General features: G+C 43.9%; 2 protein-coding genes and 2 non-coding genes across 6 annotated transcripts in view; 2 read left to right on the top strand and 2 right to left on the bottom strand.

Moving 5' to 3' along the window:
* Positions 1 to 19176, top strand: part of LOC144026010 (general transcription factor II-I repeat domain-containing protein 2-like) — a 32592-nt gene that overhangs the window by 8125 nt on the left and 5291 nt on the right. The window contains exons 2-4 of one of the 3 annotated variants that reach the window (XM_077532472.1): positions 12334 to 13060; positions 13204 to 13548; positions 13633 to 14602. In XM_077532472.1, coding sequence (XP_077388598.1) covers positions 13261 to 13548; positions 13633 to 13758 — 414 coding nt within the window. In that variant the 5' untranslated portion in view covers positions 12334 to 13060; positions 13204 to 13260 and the 3' untranslated portion in view covers positions 13759 to 14602. Of the gene's footprint in view, positions 1 to 4710; positions 8651 to 12333; positions 13061 to 13203; positions 13549 to 13632; positions 14603 to 19176 lie in introns of those variants that run through there. The other 2 variants (XM_077532471.1, XM_077532470.1) reach the window with 2 other exon arrangements.
* On the bottom strand, positions 4884 to 4990 carry LOC144026437 (U6 spliceosomal RNA). The gene has a single exon (XR_013285147.1). It is a non-coding gene; the product is annotated as a U6 spliceosomal RNA (small nuclear RNA).
* On the top strand, positions 8792 to 10318 carry LOC144026011 (uncharacterized). Its single transcript, XM_077532473.1, has 5 exons — positions 8792 to 9398; positions 9537 to 9583; positions 9630 to 9680; positions 9759 to 9792; positions 9866 to 10318. Exons 1-5 carry the CDS (start codon positions 9272 to 9274, stop codon positions 10159 to 10161), a joined length of 555 nt encoding a protein of 184 aa, XP_077388599.1. The 5' UTR covers positions 8792 to 9271; the 3' UTR covers positions 10162 to 10318.
* Positions 11928 to 12036, bottom strand: LOC144026434 (U5 spliceosomal RNA). Its single transcript, XR_013285144.1, has one exon. It is a non-coding gene; the product is annotated as a U5 spliceosomal RNA (small nuclear RNA).

Genomic DNA, 19176 nt, shown 5'->3' with positions numbered 1-19176 from the left:
CAAGGACCTGATTTTACCAGCTCACTAATTGGAGTCATAAGCAGATTCAGGAAGGAGCCCATTGTCTTGATAGCAGATATTGAGGCCATGTACCACCAGGTGCGTGTACCACATGAAGACTGTAACCTACTAAGATTTCTCTGGTGGCCCAATGGGAACTACTCTCAACCAATGGAGGAATACAGGATGTGTGTCCATCTCTTCGGAGCAACATCTTCGCCAAGCTGTGCAAACTTTGCCTTGAGAAAATGTGCAGAAGACAACATCCATTTGTTCAGTCTGCAAGCTGTGGATACCATTATGTACAACTTCTATGTAGATGACTGTCTTGTCTCAGTTCCCACTGAAGCTGAAGCGATTGCCCTCTATCGTGAACTTCGAGCCATCTGTGCCAAAGGTGGCTTTCAGCTAAAGAAGTGGATGAGCAACAGCAGAAATGTGTTGTTAGCAATCCCTGAAGAGGAGAGGGCAATGGATGTAAAAGAAATGGATTTGGACCATGGAACATTTCCTGTTGAGAGAGTACTTGGTGTGCAGTGGTGTATCCAGTCAGACACATTCAAGTTCAAAATCTCCATCCAAGATCGACCTTTGACACGTAGAGGGATCTTGTCCGTGGTCAGTGCCATTTATGACCCACTTGGAGTGCTTGCGCCAGTGGTGTTAAGGGCCAAATTCATCCTGCAGGACTTGTGTAGAAAAGGCCTTGGTTGGGACGAGATCATACCCACACCCATTGCACTGGAATGGATGAATTGGCTACAGGAGCTCCACTTGCTTGAAGATTTCAAGATCAACAGATGTTTTAAGCCTGTGGACTTTGGCACTGTAGCTTCTGCCCAACTACATCATTTTGCAGATGCAAGTGAAGTAAGTTATGGAACAGCTGCGTACCTACTTCTACGTAACACTGATGGAAAGCTGTGTAGTATTCTCATCATGGGAAAATCCAGGGTGGCGCCCTTAAAACCAACTACCATTCCCCGATTGGAGCTAACAGCAGCTGGATAGGTTTTGGAAAAGGGAGCTGCAGATGGCATTGCTAGACTCTGTGTTTTGGACTGACAGCACGGCAGTGCTAAAATACATCAACAACAAAACCTCCAGATTCAGGACTTTTGTGGCCAACAGGGTCTCGGAGATCCTTGGAGCATCTGAAACGACTCAGTGGAGATATGTGAACTCCTTGTCTAATCCAGCAGATGTTGCTTCCAGGGGACTTGGAGTGACGTCATTCTTAAAGGATGAACAATGGATGTGTGGCCCACAATTCCTGAGAACAGAGGAGCAATGGCCTTCATATACATTAAGGTATGAAGAACTATCGGAGCAAGATGACCCTGAGCTTAGAAAGAGCATATTGGCCAATGCTGTTTCAGTCCAGAGTGATGACTCAGTGTCTCAATTGATTGACCGCTCCTCATCTTGGGCCCACCTGAAACGAGTGATGAGTTGGATCTTGAAGTTCAAATACACACTTTTAAGCCTCTGGAAGACAAGGAAGAAAGTCAATGTGTTGCCATCACAATCAAACGGTGATGAGAAGAAAAAGAAAAACATTGTGAAAAGGAAGCCCCAGTGTGCCAAACCTTTAATTGATGTTTTTCTCACTGTGGAAGACATACAAGAGGCAGAGTTGGAAATAATCAAGTTGTGCCAAAGGAAAAGATTCCCAGAGGAGTTTTCTAGCCTCCTAAAGAATCAAAATGTGAAACGGACGAGCCACATCTATAAACTGAATCCAAAGCTTGATAATGGCATCTTGAGAGTTGGTGGAAGACTTGGAAAGGCAGCAATGCCAGAAGAGTCAAAGCATCCCATCATATTGGCAAAAGACCTGCACATTTCTGACCTTATCTTGAGGCAAGTCCACAAAGAAATTGGCCATGCTGGAAGAAGCCACATGTTGTCAAAACTACGTCAGAAATACTGGATTACTGGGGCCAGTGTGGCCATACGAAAAATCTTGGCCAAATGTGTCGTCTGTCGACGGGTTCTGGCAGTGCCAGCTAGCCAACAGATGGCAGATCTGCCACGCAACAGGATTTCTCCAGATGAACCACCATTCACCTCAGTAGGAGTTGATTGTTTCGGACCATTTGAAGTGAAACAAGGAAGATCTAAAGTGAAAAGATATGGAGTGATCTTCACCTGCTTAGCATTGAGAGCTGTGCACATTGAAGTAGCAGCGTCACTGGAAACAGATTCCTTTATCAACGCCTTGCGTCGCTTTATTGCACGAAGAGGACAAGTCAAAGAACTCTGTTCGGACAATGGAACCAACTTTGTTGGCGCTGATCGAGAGTTAAAACGATCTCTGGAGCAACTGAATCAGTCTAGGATCCATGATGAACTCCTGCAGAAAGGAATAAAGTGGAAATTTAATCCTCCTGGTGGTTCCCATCATGGAGGGGCCTGGGAGCGATTAATTCGTTCAATCCGGAAAGTTCTCAACTCTACTTTGAGAGTGCAAACTCTGGATGACGACTGTCTCCACACTGTGCTGTGCGAAGTTGAAGCTATCATTAATAGCAGACCAATAACAAAGGCATCATCAGACCCAAATGACCTTGAGGCTCTGACTCCTAATCATCTCCTTCTTCTCAAAGGGAAGCCAACCATTCCTCCTGGTGTTTTCCAAAAAGAGGACCTATATTCTGTCCGCAGATGGAAACAAATACAGTATATCTCCGACCTCTTTTGGAAAAGATGGACAAAAGAGTACCTGCCACAACTTCAAGAGCGCCAAAAATGGAACAGAATCAAACGCAACTTTGTTCCTGGAGACATTGTGCTTATTGTGGATGACTCTGCACCCCGCAACTCATGGACCATGGGAAAAGTTGTCAAGGCTGTTCCGGATAAAGAAGGACTTGTTCGGCAAGTCAAGATCCAGACCAGGACAAGCTATCTGGACAGGCCAGTTACAAAGATTTGTCTGCTTCTAGCAGAAGAGGACACCTGAAGGATGGCTTGATTTGACATGACTTTGACTTTGTGACAGACATCATTCTATCTAGGCTCCGAAAGTTCTGGAACCTCTGGCCTAGGGACATTAAGACACATGACGACACGTGGAAACCTCTTCATTCAAGGACACTCCAAAAGAACTATTAAATTTTGCATGTATTCTATGTCAAGTTGTTTCGTGTTATTATTGTTAGGTAATTATTATGTAATAATAATTAGGGGCCGGTATGTAGAGGCAGGGATATGTTGTCTGAGATGCCAGTAGGGGTCAGTGGTGTCTGTGTGTTTATGTATGAGTGGGCGGAGCTGTGTGTGTGGGTGTGTCACAAAGGTAGAGTGATTGCTTAATCAATGTCACCTGTGTTGCTGAAATGTTTGCTTGTTGGTACAGGAAGAGAGGAGGCAGGGTGCTGTTATTTTCTGTTGACCGCTAGATTGACGCTATATTGACACTATATTGATGTTAGATTACCACCATTTGTCCCAACCTGCAAGTTCACCTTCAGTAATTGTACATAAGAAAGTATAGTATTGAAGAGTCAAATAAACACCTACAAACTGCAGTAAAGGCCTCAAGTTTCCATCTTGGAATCAGCGTGTCGGACAGAGCCCCTTCTTCTTATCTTAGTGACTAAATTTGGTTTGGATAGTCACAACAGTACGACTGTTGTGGAAACCTGAGTTGTAGTTAGGTTTTGAAACATGAACCGCGTTTGGCTTTGTTTGGCTCTTTGTCCGCTGTACGACAACTCATCGCATTATTGACACCGTCCATTGCTCTCGCTCGGAAACCAATTGCGCAAGTTCATCCACCGGCTCATACATGCATTTTAGCCCTGAAATCGAAATTGTTCGTGCCTTCAATAATGCACCAGCTATTGCTTTTTGCGTACTTGCAATTGGAACAGTACTTGGGCCGCGACTGATGACGAATCAAGACATCACGAGGACGTAAGTACGGACAAGAATGCGTATTGAGAAACGGCCTTTATTTCTGATGCATTTTGGAAGGCACTGGCCAAATTCGACATCGGCGTTACCCAGCGACTAACAAGTTTAAAACAAAAATATTTGTACAGTACGATCCGGGGGTTACTAACCTTCTCAATTGGCTTTCCGAGCGAGAAGAATGGATGGCGTCGATCACGCATCGTACAATGCACAATCATGCAGCATATGTCATAGAATGGACTGGGCATGCCACAGAAATGGCTATGCACTCAAAATGCTATGCTAGTCTGTTGTTGCTAATGCCGAGGTTGTATTTTTCTCTCAGGTGTCAGACTTGGGTGCTATGATTTAATCAACGTGCAACGTTATTCTTCAGCGAATACTTAATAAAGTTGCAAATGAGGCTTCCCGGCCAAGAGTAATGGTCAGCGCCATCAGTGTGTCTCTCAGATCATTCTCGGCTGTGACCGTCTGTCATCAGTCACGCGGCAACTAGTCGGAGAGTGCAAAGCTCATTCTGGAGTGTCCCATGGAAAAACACAAATGATCAGGAAGTAATGTGCAGATCAAGCCAATCCGGTGATGTTGTAATCCATCCAGTTTCTTCACCGCTTACTCTTCACAAGGGTTGCGGAGTCTACCACAGTTGGCTTCAGGCAGTAGGTGGTGTACACCCTGAGCTGGTTGCCAGCCAATCACACGGGACACAGACGAACAACCAACCACACTCACAAGCACAATTCAGGGCACCCAATTAACCTGCCATGCATGTCTTTTGGAATGTGTAAGGAAACTGGAGAACCCCGGAGAAGACCAATGCAGGCACAGGGAGAACATACAAACTCTACCCAGGAAGACCAGAGCCTGGACTCCATCTTGCGTCCTTAGCACTGGGAGGCGAACGTGCTAACCAGTCAACCACAGTGCCCTAAAATCAGTTAAGATGAAAAAGCAGAGAAAAAAAAAAGTGGATCCGCTTCACGAGATTGCGTGTCATCCTTGCGCAGGGGCCATGCTAATCTTCTCTGTATTGTATCCAATTTTTCATGTGTGCTGCCGGAGCTAGCACACTGAGCTCATAATGCGACCATCCTTTTAAACCATGATTAGCAGAAACACCCCTCAGTGACGGTGGCGACCTTTACGATATAACCCCGGTCGGCAGCACCCGGAAACCAGTCAAACCCTAAAAATGAGGAATGTTTTCCGAGATATTGGAAGATCCATCCACTGGATGCGATTGGCTTTCTTTGTGTTATTGGAATTGTCAGGATTCTTGATGTGATGTAGGCTGAATTAGGCCATCTATGCAATTTTAAAGGTATATAGTAGGGGTGTTAAAAAAAAAATCGATTCGGCGATATATCGCGATACTACATCGCGCGATTCTCGAATCGATTCAATAATCGGCAGAATCGATTTTTTTTTTATTATTTTTTTTAGGATTCACACCTTGAGCATGGAAGAATGTTTTATGAACGGAACATTAAGCCTTAATATTTTATTTTAATGCTGTTCAAACATGAAACAGATTACAACCTCTATAAGACTGAAATTTCAGATAAATAAATAATACATTTTCATATAAATCTTACACTCTACAAGCTTACTGATTAGTATTTTCTAAATTTGAATGAAAAAAAATCGCAACAATCGACTTATAAATTCGTATCGGGATTAATCGGTATCGAATCGAATCGTGACCTGTGAATCGTGATACGAATCGAATCGTCAGGTACTAGGCAATTCACACCCCTAGTATATAGTGACGCTATGTATTATGTAATAACTATGTTGTGTTTACTATATTGTATCAATTGTCAACTTATAGTCAAGTTCACTTTAGGGTCATGTTCAACTATAAGCCTATGGCACTCTCTAGTGTTCATTAAGACATCAGTATAATTAATTATGTTCATGAGAAGGTGTTCGCAATACTTGAGATACCAATAAAACTAGTAGTCGTCAGGATGTTACACCCCGAAGGAAAGAAGGGGATGGCTTTGTATGTTGCTATAAAAACAATCTCACCTCTTTCTTCTGTAGCTCTGCTCCCGATGCAAACTGAGTAACTCGTGTCTTGTGTCAAGAAATCCTTACTTTATTTTAGTCTGAACCTGAGTTGTCAAATGTAGTCATTTTGCAACCTGATTCCTGCTAGTTCTTGAAGTGAAGCTTGCACCAGTCCTGCGACATCTGATTTTTGATCACGGCTGCAGGGCTCGACAGTAACTTTTCCATTACTAGCACTGGTGCGAGTAACATTTTGAGTTGCTCGCACAGCACAGGATTTGGTCGCACCATTTTTTGTGGAGGTACAGCATGACCTTAGGCCAGACATGGGCATACTACGGCCCGCGGGCCATATACGGCCCGTTGGTCTTTTTAATCCGGCCCGCCAAACATCTCCCAGTTATATTAAAATATACCGGCAAACCTTGTTCATTTACTTTCCCCTGTAATGCCCACATTTCCCCAATAGATGGCGCGCTTGAGCATTTGCCCCCTTTTCTTCGCGGTTAAGCTTTTCCCAGGAGAAGCACTCTCCTCTGTTTCTGCGGTAAAGCTTTCCCCCTTCTAAAAACAAACATGAGTTTATCAAAGAAAAGAAAAGTCGACAGTGAGTGCCGAGTGTTTAAAACAGAATGGACAACAAAATATTTTTTCAAAGAAGTCCGATCAAAGGCTGTATGCTTGATATGTCAAGAAAGTGTCGCGGTTTTTAAGGAGTACAATATTAGCCGTCACTTTGCTACGAAGCATTCTAATTATGCCAGCAAGCTGTCGGCGCAAGAACGGGCAGCTACGGCTGAGAGGATGGCAGCCAATTTACTGTCCCAGCAAAAATTTTTTCACCGACAAACTGCGCTTCAGGAGTCAACTACCAAGGCAAGCTTTTTGCTGGCATTCAAATTAGCAGCAGCTAGCAAGCCTTTCTCCGAAGGTGAGTTTTTGAAAGACTGCATGGTGGAGACTGCAGGTGTTCTGTGTCCGGAAAGTCAAGGCAAGTTCGAAAAAATCAGTTTGTCACGTCGGACTGTGACTCGCCGTGTGGAACTAATTGATGAACATATAACTAGCCAGCTAAACAAAAAGGCAGAGTTATTTCAGTTATATTCACTTGCACTGGATGAAAGTAATGACGTCAAAGACACCGCGCAGCTCCTAATTTTTATCCGAGGAATAAATGACAGCTTTGAGATAACGGAGGAGTTTTTGACCATGGAGTCCCTGAAGGGAACAACGCGGGGAGAGGATTTGTATGACAAGGTGTCTGCTGCAATCGAGAAACATAAACTACCTTGGAGTAAACTTGCCAATGTCACGACGGATGGATCACCAAATTTAACAGGAAAAAACGTTGGGCTGCTGAAACGAATCCAGGATAAAGTAAAAGAGGAAAACCCTGAACAGGATGTTATTTTCCTTCACTGTATCATCCATCAGGAATCACTTTGCAAGTCTGTATTGCAGCTTAACCATGTTGTGAATCCAGTTGTAAAACTTGTGAACTTTATACGCGCAAGGGGACTACAGCATCGTCAGTTCATCACGTTCCTGGAGGAAATTGATGCGGATCATCAGGACTTACTTTACCACTCTCGTGTCCGGTGGTTAAGTTTGGGCAAAGTGTTTCAACGCATTTGGGACCTGAAAGAGGAGATCTGCGCATTTTTAGAGTTCAATGAGAAATCTGACGAATTTCCTGAGCTACGAGACCAGAAATGGCTTTGTGATTTTGCGTTTGCTGTGGACGTATTTTCACACTTGAATGAGCTGAATGTCAAACTGCAGGGGAAAGATCAGTTTGTGCACGACATGTACAAACATGTTACAGCGTTCAAATCTAAGCTCATTGTCTTCTCCAGACAAGTTGCAAACACATCATTCACTCATTTCGCCACACTTGACACTCAGAAAGAGGCGACGCGATACGCAAAGAAATACAGCAAATCACTGGATGACCTGCACAGAGAATTCAGTCGCCGGTTCTCTGATTTTGAAAACATTGATGAGTCACTTCAGCTCGTGTCTTGTCCCTTCTCACAAGACCCTGAAACAGTACCACATGAGGTGCAATTGGAACTGATCGATCTTCAGTCTGACGCCACCTTGAAGGAAAAGTTCAACACTCTTAAACTTAACGACTTTTATGCTTCACTGAACGAAGCCACCTTTCCAAACCTACGGAGGACGGCACAGAAGATGCTGGCCTTGTTTGGCTCGACCTATGTATGTGAGCAGACATTCAGTGTTATGAACATGAACAAAGCCCGTCACAGATCCAGGATAACTGACCAACACCTCGGATCTATCCTGAGAATCGCCACAACAAAACTTACTCCAGACTTTGATGCACTGACAAAACAGGGAGATCAACAACACTGTTCCCACTGAAACTGATGGTGAGTTTTCCTGCTGTGTTTATTCAACTGAAATGTAATTAAATTAATCATTAATCATTAATAGGTCAAATCCTGTATGTAATTTATTTAACACTCAATCCATCTGTTTTTGGCTCGGCCCCTCTGTCAAATTTTAGAACTCATTGTGGCCCGTGAGTCAAAAAGTTTGCCCACCCCTGCCTTAGGCATACGCAACTCGATACATTTGCAAAATATTTCATTGGAACACGAGGTTTGCCTGCAACAGCAGTGGCTATCAAAACAAGTCAATAATTTCGTTTAACTTAACTCATGTCAACATTATTTTGTTTAGCTCATTAAAAGTCAGTACTTTTTCTTTTTTTTTTTTACCTTCACCTGCTCCTCGGCTGTCCTCGCTTGGAAGATTCTAGATTTCACCAGCTAGACAGCGAGTTAACGGCATTCCAAATAACCTGACTTGGTTTTCCTTTTGTGCTTAACTCTGTGACCGCCATAAACGTTTAAAGACGTTCAGTATAAACCTAGAATTGGCCGCCATAGACGTTAATTGACGTCTACTATGTTTTTTTATGGAAACGGGTGGAGGAAAGCCTTGGGCAGCTGTGCTCCAAGTATCAAGCCGATCGGGTTACTATAATGAGTATCCCTGGCCACTAGATGGCTGTGATGAGTCTTTTGGACAAGATCGGGTAGGAGACAACAGTAGAAGAAGAGAGGCGGAGCTAGAGTGTTGAGGGGGAGATAATGGCTAACTTGGCTAAGGGAGTCAAAAAGGCTACAGATGGCAATCAGCTCACGCTTGATCCTTATTTTCAAAGCTCAAAAGCATCGACCAGTGCTCAAGAGCACAGTGATGACGGAGTTAAGTCATAGTTGAAGCGGTGACGCGGCCGTTTCGACCACGTCCTAAGGCCCCACCGGCTAGCGATGCTAATAACGTCCTAAGGCCGCACCGGCTAGCGATGCTAACACCGGAGAAAAGTGGTGCACAACTGAGCACGTCTGCACAGATGACGTTTCATCGGACGATGACGACTACTATGGGTCCGATGCAAGACAGTCTTGAACAGTCTTCCAAAGAACGTGAAGGTAAGCGCTAACATGCTAAGAGATTGCTAGTAAGATTACTTTACTAACTTTTCGGCGATCTGCTAGCAGCGTGTGTAAATGTGCTGATATACACTAGAACATCTATTACCTATACAAACGTGAATGTATATTTTATAGATCGTGCTCACAGCAACGTCCGACCGCTGGTTCTACGACAAAGAAAGGTAAAAAAAAAAAAAAAAAAAAACGTTTTCAATACACCGCAACAAGCTCCCCCTCATAGGGCCCAAAGTGACCCTTCTCACAGTGAGCAGAACAAAGGTAAAAAGAAGAAGAAAAAAAAGATTCTCCACAGCTCTAATAAAATATTTGATGGTCAACGTCTTCTCTAATTTACAGAATGTGCATCAACCAATACATCAAAGAAAAAAAGGTAAACATGCACACACACACATTGCATCACAGTGCTCTAAAATAATATATGATATTGAAATGTATATTTGCAGATCCCAAAGATTCTGGCTGGCTTGAAGTTGATGAATTCGGCTGGCAGCCAACCATCTTCCCCTTTGCTGCAAAACCAGGACCAAGGGATGCTGCAGCAGAGCTGAATTCCCACCTGCCAGCTGACATCCTGGAGCTCTTCATCACGGATGAACTTCTCCAGCACATCGTTCATCATGCCAACCTCTACGCAAATCAGTCCATGCAGAAGCAGACTGACAAAAACTGTTGCGCACGTGTAAATAGTTTGCAAAGAGTTTTCCAAATTGTTTGTTCGGATTGCTACTGTTGCATGTAAATAAACTGTTATTTTGCAATCAAAAAACATTTTTTATTGTTGGGGTAGTGTTTTATAGAAGTTTAGGTGTTTGTAGAATCACTCATGCAAAAAAAAAGTGCCAAATTCACTAGAGTGCATGAAATAACATCGTTTCACAAAAAGCTTGATTTCTCCGTATTTTGGAAGAAAATAAGAGGATTTGGGTGAAACGAAAGTGTTTTCTATTGTTGATTACTGAAGATCCGAATAAGGTAGAAAAAAACTTTTTTTTTAGATGAAAGATGAGACTTCAATCTTTCATTTGGTAGTATCCGCGTTTCCATAGTCCTAACACAACATTTTCTGTGGAGCTTGAAAGATCGGTAAAATTCTGTAAATCAGCTGGCAGTATAGAGGTTACCTTTTCCAAAAATGGCTGGCAGTCAAAGAGTTAATTTGAACAATGGCCTCTGACCATTACCCTCTTTAGGTCGTTGTGAAACAAGAAAATAAAATAAACAATGTAATATTTGCTAACTATACACGACACACTTTGATGCTAGTAGCTAGTTATATTGCACATTCAACAATCTCTAATTGTCCAAATTTACTAAAATAAATCTCCAGTGTTTTTATATTGACGTCGCACGTACTTACAGATAATTCTTGTCCAAAGCAACAACAAAAATAAGATCCAATAGTCTGCGTGACAATGAACGTGTCGGCGTTCTGTGAAATAAACTTGAGTTGAGTTGAGTGGTGTTAATTCCCTATTTTACTCAACAAAAACATTAAACCGAGCAACCACAGGAGGGCGCTTAAAGACTGCACAAATTCAAACTAAAACTTCTGAAGGGTAGAATAATCTGTATCGTTTCATTTGGCACCGTCCGCTGGCCCCCCTTTACCACCATCATTCTCATTTTGTTTTATAAAATAATCAACAATAGATCGCTTCATTATTTTAAAATTCGCTGCCGCTTTTCCCTGAGCCCCGCACGGCAAGCTACCACACCACAGCCGCCTCCATTACTGTTTCGTTACAGGAGGCGCGCGGCGGGAAAGGGGCGGGATCATGTGAACTCTGCAAGCCAAGCTTGCATTCCCCAATGCGTGCGGATCTGCCATGACATTTCACGAGGGGCAAGTCACACCAACATTGAACCATATTTACAGTTCAATATGGACCAACATGGATGAAATATTGCGATTCACCACCGGCTCGCGAGTCACGAAGCTATTTGTGAATGGAGAACTCTCCCGCTGGCGCTCTCATTCAAGTTAATGTGAACACGACCGCTATTTTTTTTTTTTTAACCACAAACATTACAAATCCATCCACAAATACCTTTTGAATTGTAAATATAGTTCAGCGTTGTTGGAAAAGATTATTACATTGATTGTATATACCATATTTTTATGACTTTGGTGAAGGGCACCTTTGGTTCTCTCACGCAAACAAGGAAATGAGCGTTCACGTTGCTCTATGCGTTGCTGTCGGTCAATCAGATGACAGGTGACTACGGCCCCTCTCGTCCCCCGACGACCGGCGCTGCAGATCCACTGCCGAAAGGGTTCTAAACAGCGATTACAACGGAACCGCTCGGCCACGAAACCTCATCTTTTAGCGCCAGCCTGTTGGGAGAACAACGTGTCTGTGTCGGCGTCTCGGCACGTGGCGTTCGCCAGACACCTTCTGCCTGCCTTGGCAAGACAACAATGGAAGGAACGACTTAATTTGGTATCAGTGCTAAAATGTATGCATGAACAGTGTCATGTCGGTTTATATTTTGATTCTTCAGAAATGCTCTGATTGAGCAGAGCAGCAAAAAAAATTACATAAAATCCTTCTACCGCTCTCCAAATCTTTAGTAAAAGGCGAAAAATTTGTACGTCTTGAAGAGAAGCGTGAGCTGTTTTGAGGTCTGCTACGGAAAACAAATAGCCTTTGGCTTATACACCTGACAGTCATGGTGTCACTTTGTTTCTGGTGCGTTATGGAAGGCACTGGCTAAATTTGATTTCAGCGCTGAAAAGTACGTATGAACCAGGGGATGAACTTGCGCAATTGGTTCCCGAGCGAGAGGAATGGATGGCGTCAATCACGCATGCAATGACTCGTTGTACAACACACAATCAAAGAGCCTAGAAAAAAATATAAAAATAAAATGATGTGACATTGAACAGAATGATTTGACTGTCTTTTTGCAGGTACTCGTGTGATTACCGCGTGGTCATAATGATGTGGAAGAGGACCCAGAGCAACAGTGTCACAGTTTTACAAGAAGCTTCAAGAGGTGCACAGTGCAGCGTGGACTCGCCGCAAACTGGAGTAGTTGACCGCCTGTGAGCCCTTCACCGACTCCTCCATTATCGAGACTCCAGTGTTCTCTTCGCCTCCGCCGATCCCACCCCTCCCAAAACCCAAGTGGCTCTTGTCAGTTTATGCCAGGGACGTCCTCTCATGGCTCCCTGAGGTAAAAGCCAAAATCACCTCTGTCTTTGGCTCTTTCCTCAAGTTGGACTTCACCAAAAAGGTAAACAAAAATAAAAATATATAATATAATATAATAATAAAAAGTCTCAGAGAAGGCCCTGGATAAGATGGTCAGCAGGAGGGAGATGGCGCTGCATTGCCGCAAGAGGACGAGAGGAGTGGAAGAGACCACAGGAGAATTAAGGCGCTCATTGATGAGCTGGACAGTGAGAAGGGGAAGGACACTCTCATAGTACCACTGCTGGACCACAAGCGCATCCAAACAGATCTGAATAGACCAGCAAAGGCACATCACCTGCATTCAGGACCCTGAGGGCTTCCCATTGTATATGAATACAGGTTCACTCGAAAAGGGTGGTGTGAAACTCTGCTGCTCCAGGTGTGCTCGTGGCTCCACATCCTTGGAGTCCTTCCATGTCCACTTGAATCGCTTCATTCCAGGTGGGCTGTTACTTTTCAGTCAAACTCCTGTTTTCATTCATTGTACTGTGAATTCATATGGTTCATGTGTTTTCCTAACCTCCAGTGCCCAGTGCCAGCGCTGCACGGAAGGCCTCATGCTCTACATGTGTTTTCTTTTACAGGGGAGCTCCTTGGTATGGAGTACCTGTACAGTCAGTCTGGAAAACCCTTGACTTTTCATGGCCAATCCAGAGGAAGACGATCAGCTGCTGGAACAGATCGATGAGGAGGTGCAGGATGAAGGCTTCGTGGAGGAGGAACCAGAGGACCTCTCAGTGCCCATCCTATATGACCTATCTGAGCCCATTCCATTTCATGGCTGGAGTCACCAGGTCAGCCTCAATCCCTCCTTGCCACAAACAGCCGCATTCAGCCAAGGACTGCCTCCTCAGCAGTCTCCTCAGCAGTCCTCTGCCCAGCCGAGTGCAGCCTCAACAACTAACTCCGTTGTTGCAGACCAGGCTCCTGTAAGTAGACTACCCTTTTTGACTTGTTGCTACATTCTGAGATTTAACATGCTACGTATGGTATAGTAACACTTCCTATTGCAGGCTCCAGTTCTTGGGCCATATGGTATAGCTGGCTGGGATAAGGTCCAGGATTTGGCACTGTACCTGGATGAGCAGCAAGTCGTAGAGGTCATCCACCTGTGGACTTGTAGACAAATGACTGTATGAAGTAGCCTATTTTCACCTACAGCAACTCTGATGAAAAACCTAAAGCATCAACACCAAAACTGTAACTAATCATTATCTCTCTGTCTGGCTGTATCAGGCCATAGGATTTCATCCATATCATAGGCTATGTCTTCTAGTGGTGTGCGATACTGCAAATTCTGGTATCGATCCGATACCAATTAAATACAGGGCCAGTATCGCCGATACCGATATACTTTTTGAAAATTATAGTATATAATTTTTTTTTAATAAAATTAAGGTAGCTGTATCATTGAATTGCTTATTCTCAATCAAATTTAAACCTTTAAGTGTTTATGTGTTATTTCTTTCAAAAATTAGGACAAAGTTAATTGATAAATACAAAATACATTATCAATGTTTCCCCCCCAGAAACATTCCAACCATGACAAAATATTTTTTAACGTTCTTAACCCTTTAATGGAAATCCCCATTGAAAAATGTTTTCCTTGCATTTCCTGGTTATTGAGGATACAAATAACAAAAAAAAGTGTCAATTACAAAAAAACAAAAAATAAAATAAAATAAAATTGCTGTTTTTATTAACCTGTGCCAAACGGCATCACTGGCCATAACTGTGACAAAATTTGTTTTGGGTACAAAGACATGTGGAATCTTTTTTGGGAATATTTATTGGCAATTTCAAAATAAATTTTCACATTTTGCATGCTCAATTGGCCACATACAATAACTAGGCAAAGAAAGTTGTCGTCAAATATATACAAGATGACCACTGTGTCAGGATGCAAACGCCGTCTGGTGTCCTTCATGTGATAACCTGTAAAGCATGGATTGCTTGCCTTGAAACGGAGGAAGATCTTTTATTTCTCACACTTCCATCTTCTCCGGCCCTTTATACAGCATGGACATCGACCTCTAACATCATTGTAGACTGGCAAATGTCCTGTGTTGCATAAAAAGGATATCCTGCAGTGGACGAGTGACTGCTTTCAGACATCATCTCTCCACTCCCACTCTTGCATTCGGATGTCAGTGACTCCATACTCTGTCCATCCATTACCTACAGCTTTTATGGGGTCGGACCGCGAGGGCATCAGCTTTAGCAGGGAAACCAGACTTCCCTCTCCCCAGCTACTTCAACTAGCTCCTTGGGCGGGATCCCGAGGTGTTCCCAGGCCAGCCGAGAGACGGACATCTCTACAGTGTGTCGTCCTCGGGGCCTCCCACCAGTGGGACTTGCCCGGAACACCTCTCCAGCGAGGCGTCCAGGAGGCAAACAGATGCCCGAGCCACCTCAACTGGTTCCTCTCAATAAGGAGGAGCAGCGGCTTGACCCTGAGTCCCGCCCGGATGGCCGAGTTTCTCACCCCCTCTCTAAGGGAGAGCCCTCATACCCTGCGGAGGAAAACTCATTTCGGCCGTTAGTGACCCACAGCTCGTGACCATAGGTGATGGTAGAAACTTAGATCGACCGGTAAACCGAGAGTTTCGCCTCAGTACATCATCCATAGGAAAAGGGACTTTTTGATATTCAACATGGTCCAATAACTTGTCTTTGTATACAGAAATCAGTAAAGTCACGAACGCTCTGTCACCTCTAAGCTTTCGCCTTGTTTTAGGAACTGCCAGAAGCAACTGGTCAGCTGATCTTAATCATCGGGGCGGGCTGTAAGGGTGAATCAACTCTGATAAATAGGGAGGTGCAAGATTATTCAAACATTTAAAAACAAACAACAGAAGCTTAAAATTAATTTGACAGTGCACAGGGAGCCAATGAAGTGATGCTAAGACAGGAGTAAGGTACTCACGCCTACAGCAAACAAGCATCAGAGTTTTGTATAAGCTACAGACGGGCAAGAGCAGTCTGACTAATGCCTACATACAAGTAAATACAATAAAACGAGTTGAAGCATGAATCAAGCTTTCACAAGTCCAGTCTTGATAAAAATTGGTTTCACCTTGACTATCTGGCAAAGCCGATAAAACTATTCATAATATTCTGCCTCAAATTTAAAATCAGGGTCAAACTAAACACCCAAATTCATGACACAGTCCCTGAGACAAGGTGCTAGTGGACCAGTTAAATTTTCTATCTATTATCCACCATTCCCTCACAGCATTACTCCCTTCAGTACAGCTACTGTGCCAGTGACATTGTCAATAAAACAGTCAATGAGAAACACTCATTCATTAGATGTGCATTGTATCCCAAGTAAAATATGAATCCACACTGTAGAGCTTGACCCCGGGTTTTCACTGGATGCGGTTGCGGTGCGGTGCGTCTTGACTGCGTGCTCCGGACGGGTCAATTTTTTTGTCAATCCACACCGGCTCCGCACAGCTGCGGTCCGGCAGCTCCGTCGCCGCCCACTTCCCAACGTGTCTCGCGGGATCGCGGGACCGCGCGCGCGCGCGATCATGTGGCATTTCACAACGACAAACATACAGAAAGTCTGCTCAACAGAGAAGCAGAAAGATATGAGATTCCATGCAGCATCCTTTTTTGGTTGTCCTTGTAAAGTATATTAATAACGAGAGTCGGGTCAGTGCGGGTCCACTCTTTATTTCTGTCTTCCGCGTCCGGCTGCCGCTCAGTACGGCAAGCGAGACGGGCACAACAAGCAATCGCGAACATCAAACTCACAATACATTACAGTCCTTATAAAAAGGATGTGCCGTGTCATATATTATTTTGTGGTTTTCCACCTCCAATATAAACCTCTCCTCGTCCATGTTCGCTGGTGTCTAAACCGTGAATGAGCACATAGCCCGGCGACGCCCACGTCACGTTTTGCTGAAAGCTTGCGAAATAGGAGCTGGCGAGTGTTTTATTCTGAAAGGTAACCGGAAATTTATTTTGAAACTGCCTCGGTCTTCCTGTCCCGCTCGATGTGTTTTGTGCTAGCTTGCCATTTGCCGGAGGCCTACCGCTGCGGCGTCCGGCAAAAATAGAAAATAGGCTATCCAGTCGACACGCAACGCACCCGCAAGCGGTGTAAACTGCACCATTCGAATGAATGGAATCTAATTGCTTGCGTCGACGGACCGCACCGCAACCGCACCGCAACCGCATCCAGTGAAAACCCGGGGTAAAGTAATGCAACAAACATGAATTAAACCTACCTATATTGTGTCAGAGGAATAATCATGCAGTTTTTCAATCTGATTCCTCTGATAATCATTTCTTTCACAACACAACAAGTAAGGTACGTGGCTGGGATGTCGTTATTGGCGGTGCGATCCACAGTCACGGTTGTATACATTGAAACAGTAAATTAACATTGAATTTTGCTCAAAAGATCCATGGTGCATACAGGAACAAACTTAAAGTAACAAAAAGCAGTGATTTTGATTAAAATTGTTAAGTATTAAGAGATCTTTCTGTCATTTTGGTTTTTATGCAAATTGATGACGGTGGCAATCACTGTGATTGGCTATGCTAGGCGTGACACTCAAAAATATGTGGTCACAAATAATTTTGATGATGGGACCATGTTTTGTATTCATTATTCATTTTTTTATATACAGAATGTAAAACTGAGTGAAACTGTATCTTTCACATTTATGTTAACGTGGGTAGGAAACAAAAGAACGGAAACCAATTGTGTTTAGGTGTTTCACTTTAGTGAGGGAATTCACTCCCCCCCATAGAGGAAATTTGGGATGAAAAGCAGTTGGTTTGTGGCTTCACTCCTCCACAATGTTTGGAGAGTATTTCTAGTCAAATGTTTCAGATGTAAAACACTTTGTGACGAGAAGAAGATAGGTTTGGAAAAGTATATTTGCGTTATTTAATGGACTTGTGTTAACGAGCTTAAACGAGGTCATCAACAAGCTCGCACCGTGCGCGAGGCTTTTTTTTTCTTTCTTCGTGCGCGAGGCTTTTTTTTTTTTTGTAACCACTCATTCACACATTCACACACAAGCTTACTTCATGTAAGCCACATGGGGTCTCCCAGGCGGAGGAGCGAACCCGCGCCAACTTCGTGCGCGAGGCTTATTAACTGCTCGTACCTGACGCTAACATCATTGAACACCATTGGACACTCCGAATTGTCCCTAGGTGTGCTTCTGAGTGTGGATGGTTGTTCGCCTCTGTGTGCCCTGCGATTGGCTGGCAACCAGTCCAGGGTGTCCCCCGCCTACTGCCCAGAGCCAGCTGAGATAGGCGCCAGCACCCCCCGCGACCCTTGTGAGGAATAAGCGGTCAAGAAAATGGATGGATGGATAATGTGGAGAAGGAGTGAATACACGAACCAACTGCTTTTCATCCCAAAATTCCTCTCTTTATTATAACAAATAATCAAATCACTTAAATATATATAATTTACAAAGTGTTTAAAAAAAATCACCAGTTGCAACCTTTGCAAATTGACACATTCTCTACATAACATAAGATGAAAAATAATCATGTTGGGAGCTTTAGTGCACTTTAACAATGCGACTTAAGCCTAATTTATGCCTCCACGTTTGCTCTCGCGTCGATGAGCGCCGTCGATCATGAATTTTAAGTGCCGCGTCGCTCGTGGCCGGGTGACGTGCACACGTCGCCAATCCTTGGACGCCGTAGATGGCGGGGCGTAGCTCGCTTCTGATTGGTCCGTTCGATGGCGTTTTTTCTTTTTTTTTCTCTCTCTCTCTCCCCGCCCCCCGCCCAGATAGTTTCCGTGAAGGCAACTGGCGGCGCAAATCGACTTCCCTGCTCGGAGACCACGGCTGTGCAGAAGCATACTGAGGCCTTAACGTGTGCACGGCAGCCGGCCACGAGCGACGCGGCACTTAAAATTCATGGCTCGCGTCGATCATGTGACCTACGGCGATCATCAACGCGATAGCAAACGTGGAGGCATAAATTAGGCTTTACTTCTTTATAATTATAAACCTTGCATTTTACTTAGATGTGCATTTTACTTAGATATGTTCCTCGCTGTAACAGTATTTTTAATATGTTTGGAAATTGGAATTGTATTTCATGAAACCATGACAGTAAGTGGTATCAGAAGCAATGACTTTGGAAGCGTGTTCTACAGTTTGCCGTATCCACAGGTAGGTGTCAGTAATGCTTCATTGCTTATAACATGAAATTTTATGCGAGCTGGGCTGTCCGTCAATGTTGGTGGGCATAGGTCCGTCTATGTAGAAGGCGCGCCAACGCATGTCGAATGACTGATTGGATGGTCCTGACTGTTGATCAAACCTGACTGATTGGATGGTCCTGACTGTTGACGATTGCCGAAAGACAGGTGCTCAAAATTCATTGGCGCGCCCACCTGTGGAAATAGACATGTTAAGTACATGTAGTCTTCCAGAAAAGAGACATGGAATTACATGTACTCTTCCAGAAAATACACATTATCAAGCATTGTACTGTCTTTGTCCTGTGATACTTCCAATTCCTGGAAAGTGACCTTAACCACCATTCACCCATAGCATTACTCC

The sequence above is a fragment of the Festucalex cinctus genome, chromosome 9 (assembly GCF_051991245.1).
Source record: "Festucalex cinctus isolate MCC-2025b chromosome 9, RoL_Fcin_1.0, whole genome shotgun sequence".
Classification (NCBI taxonomy): Eukaryota; Metazoa; Chordata; class Actinopteri; order Syngnathiformes; family Syngnathidae; genus Festucalex; species Festucalex cinctus.
This window is presented reverse-complemented; position numbering and strand designations above follow the sequence as displayed.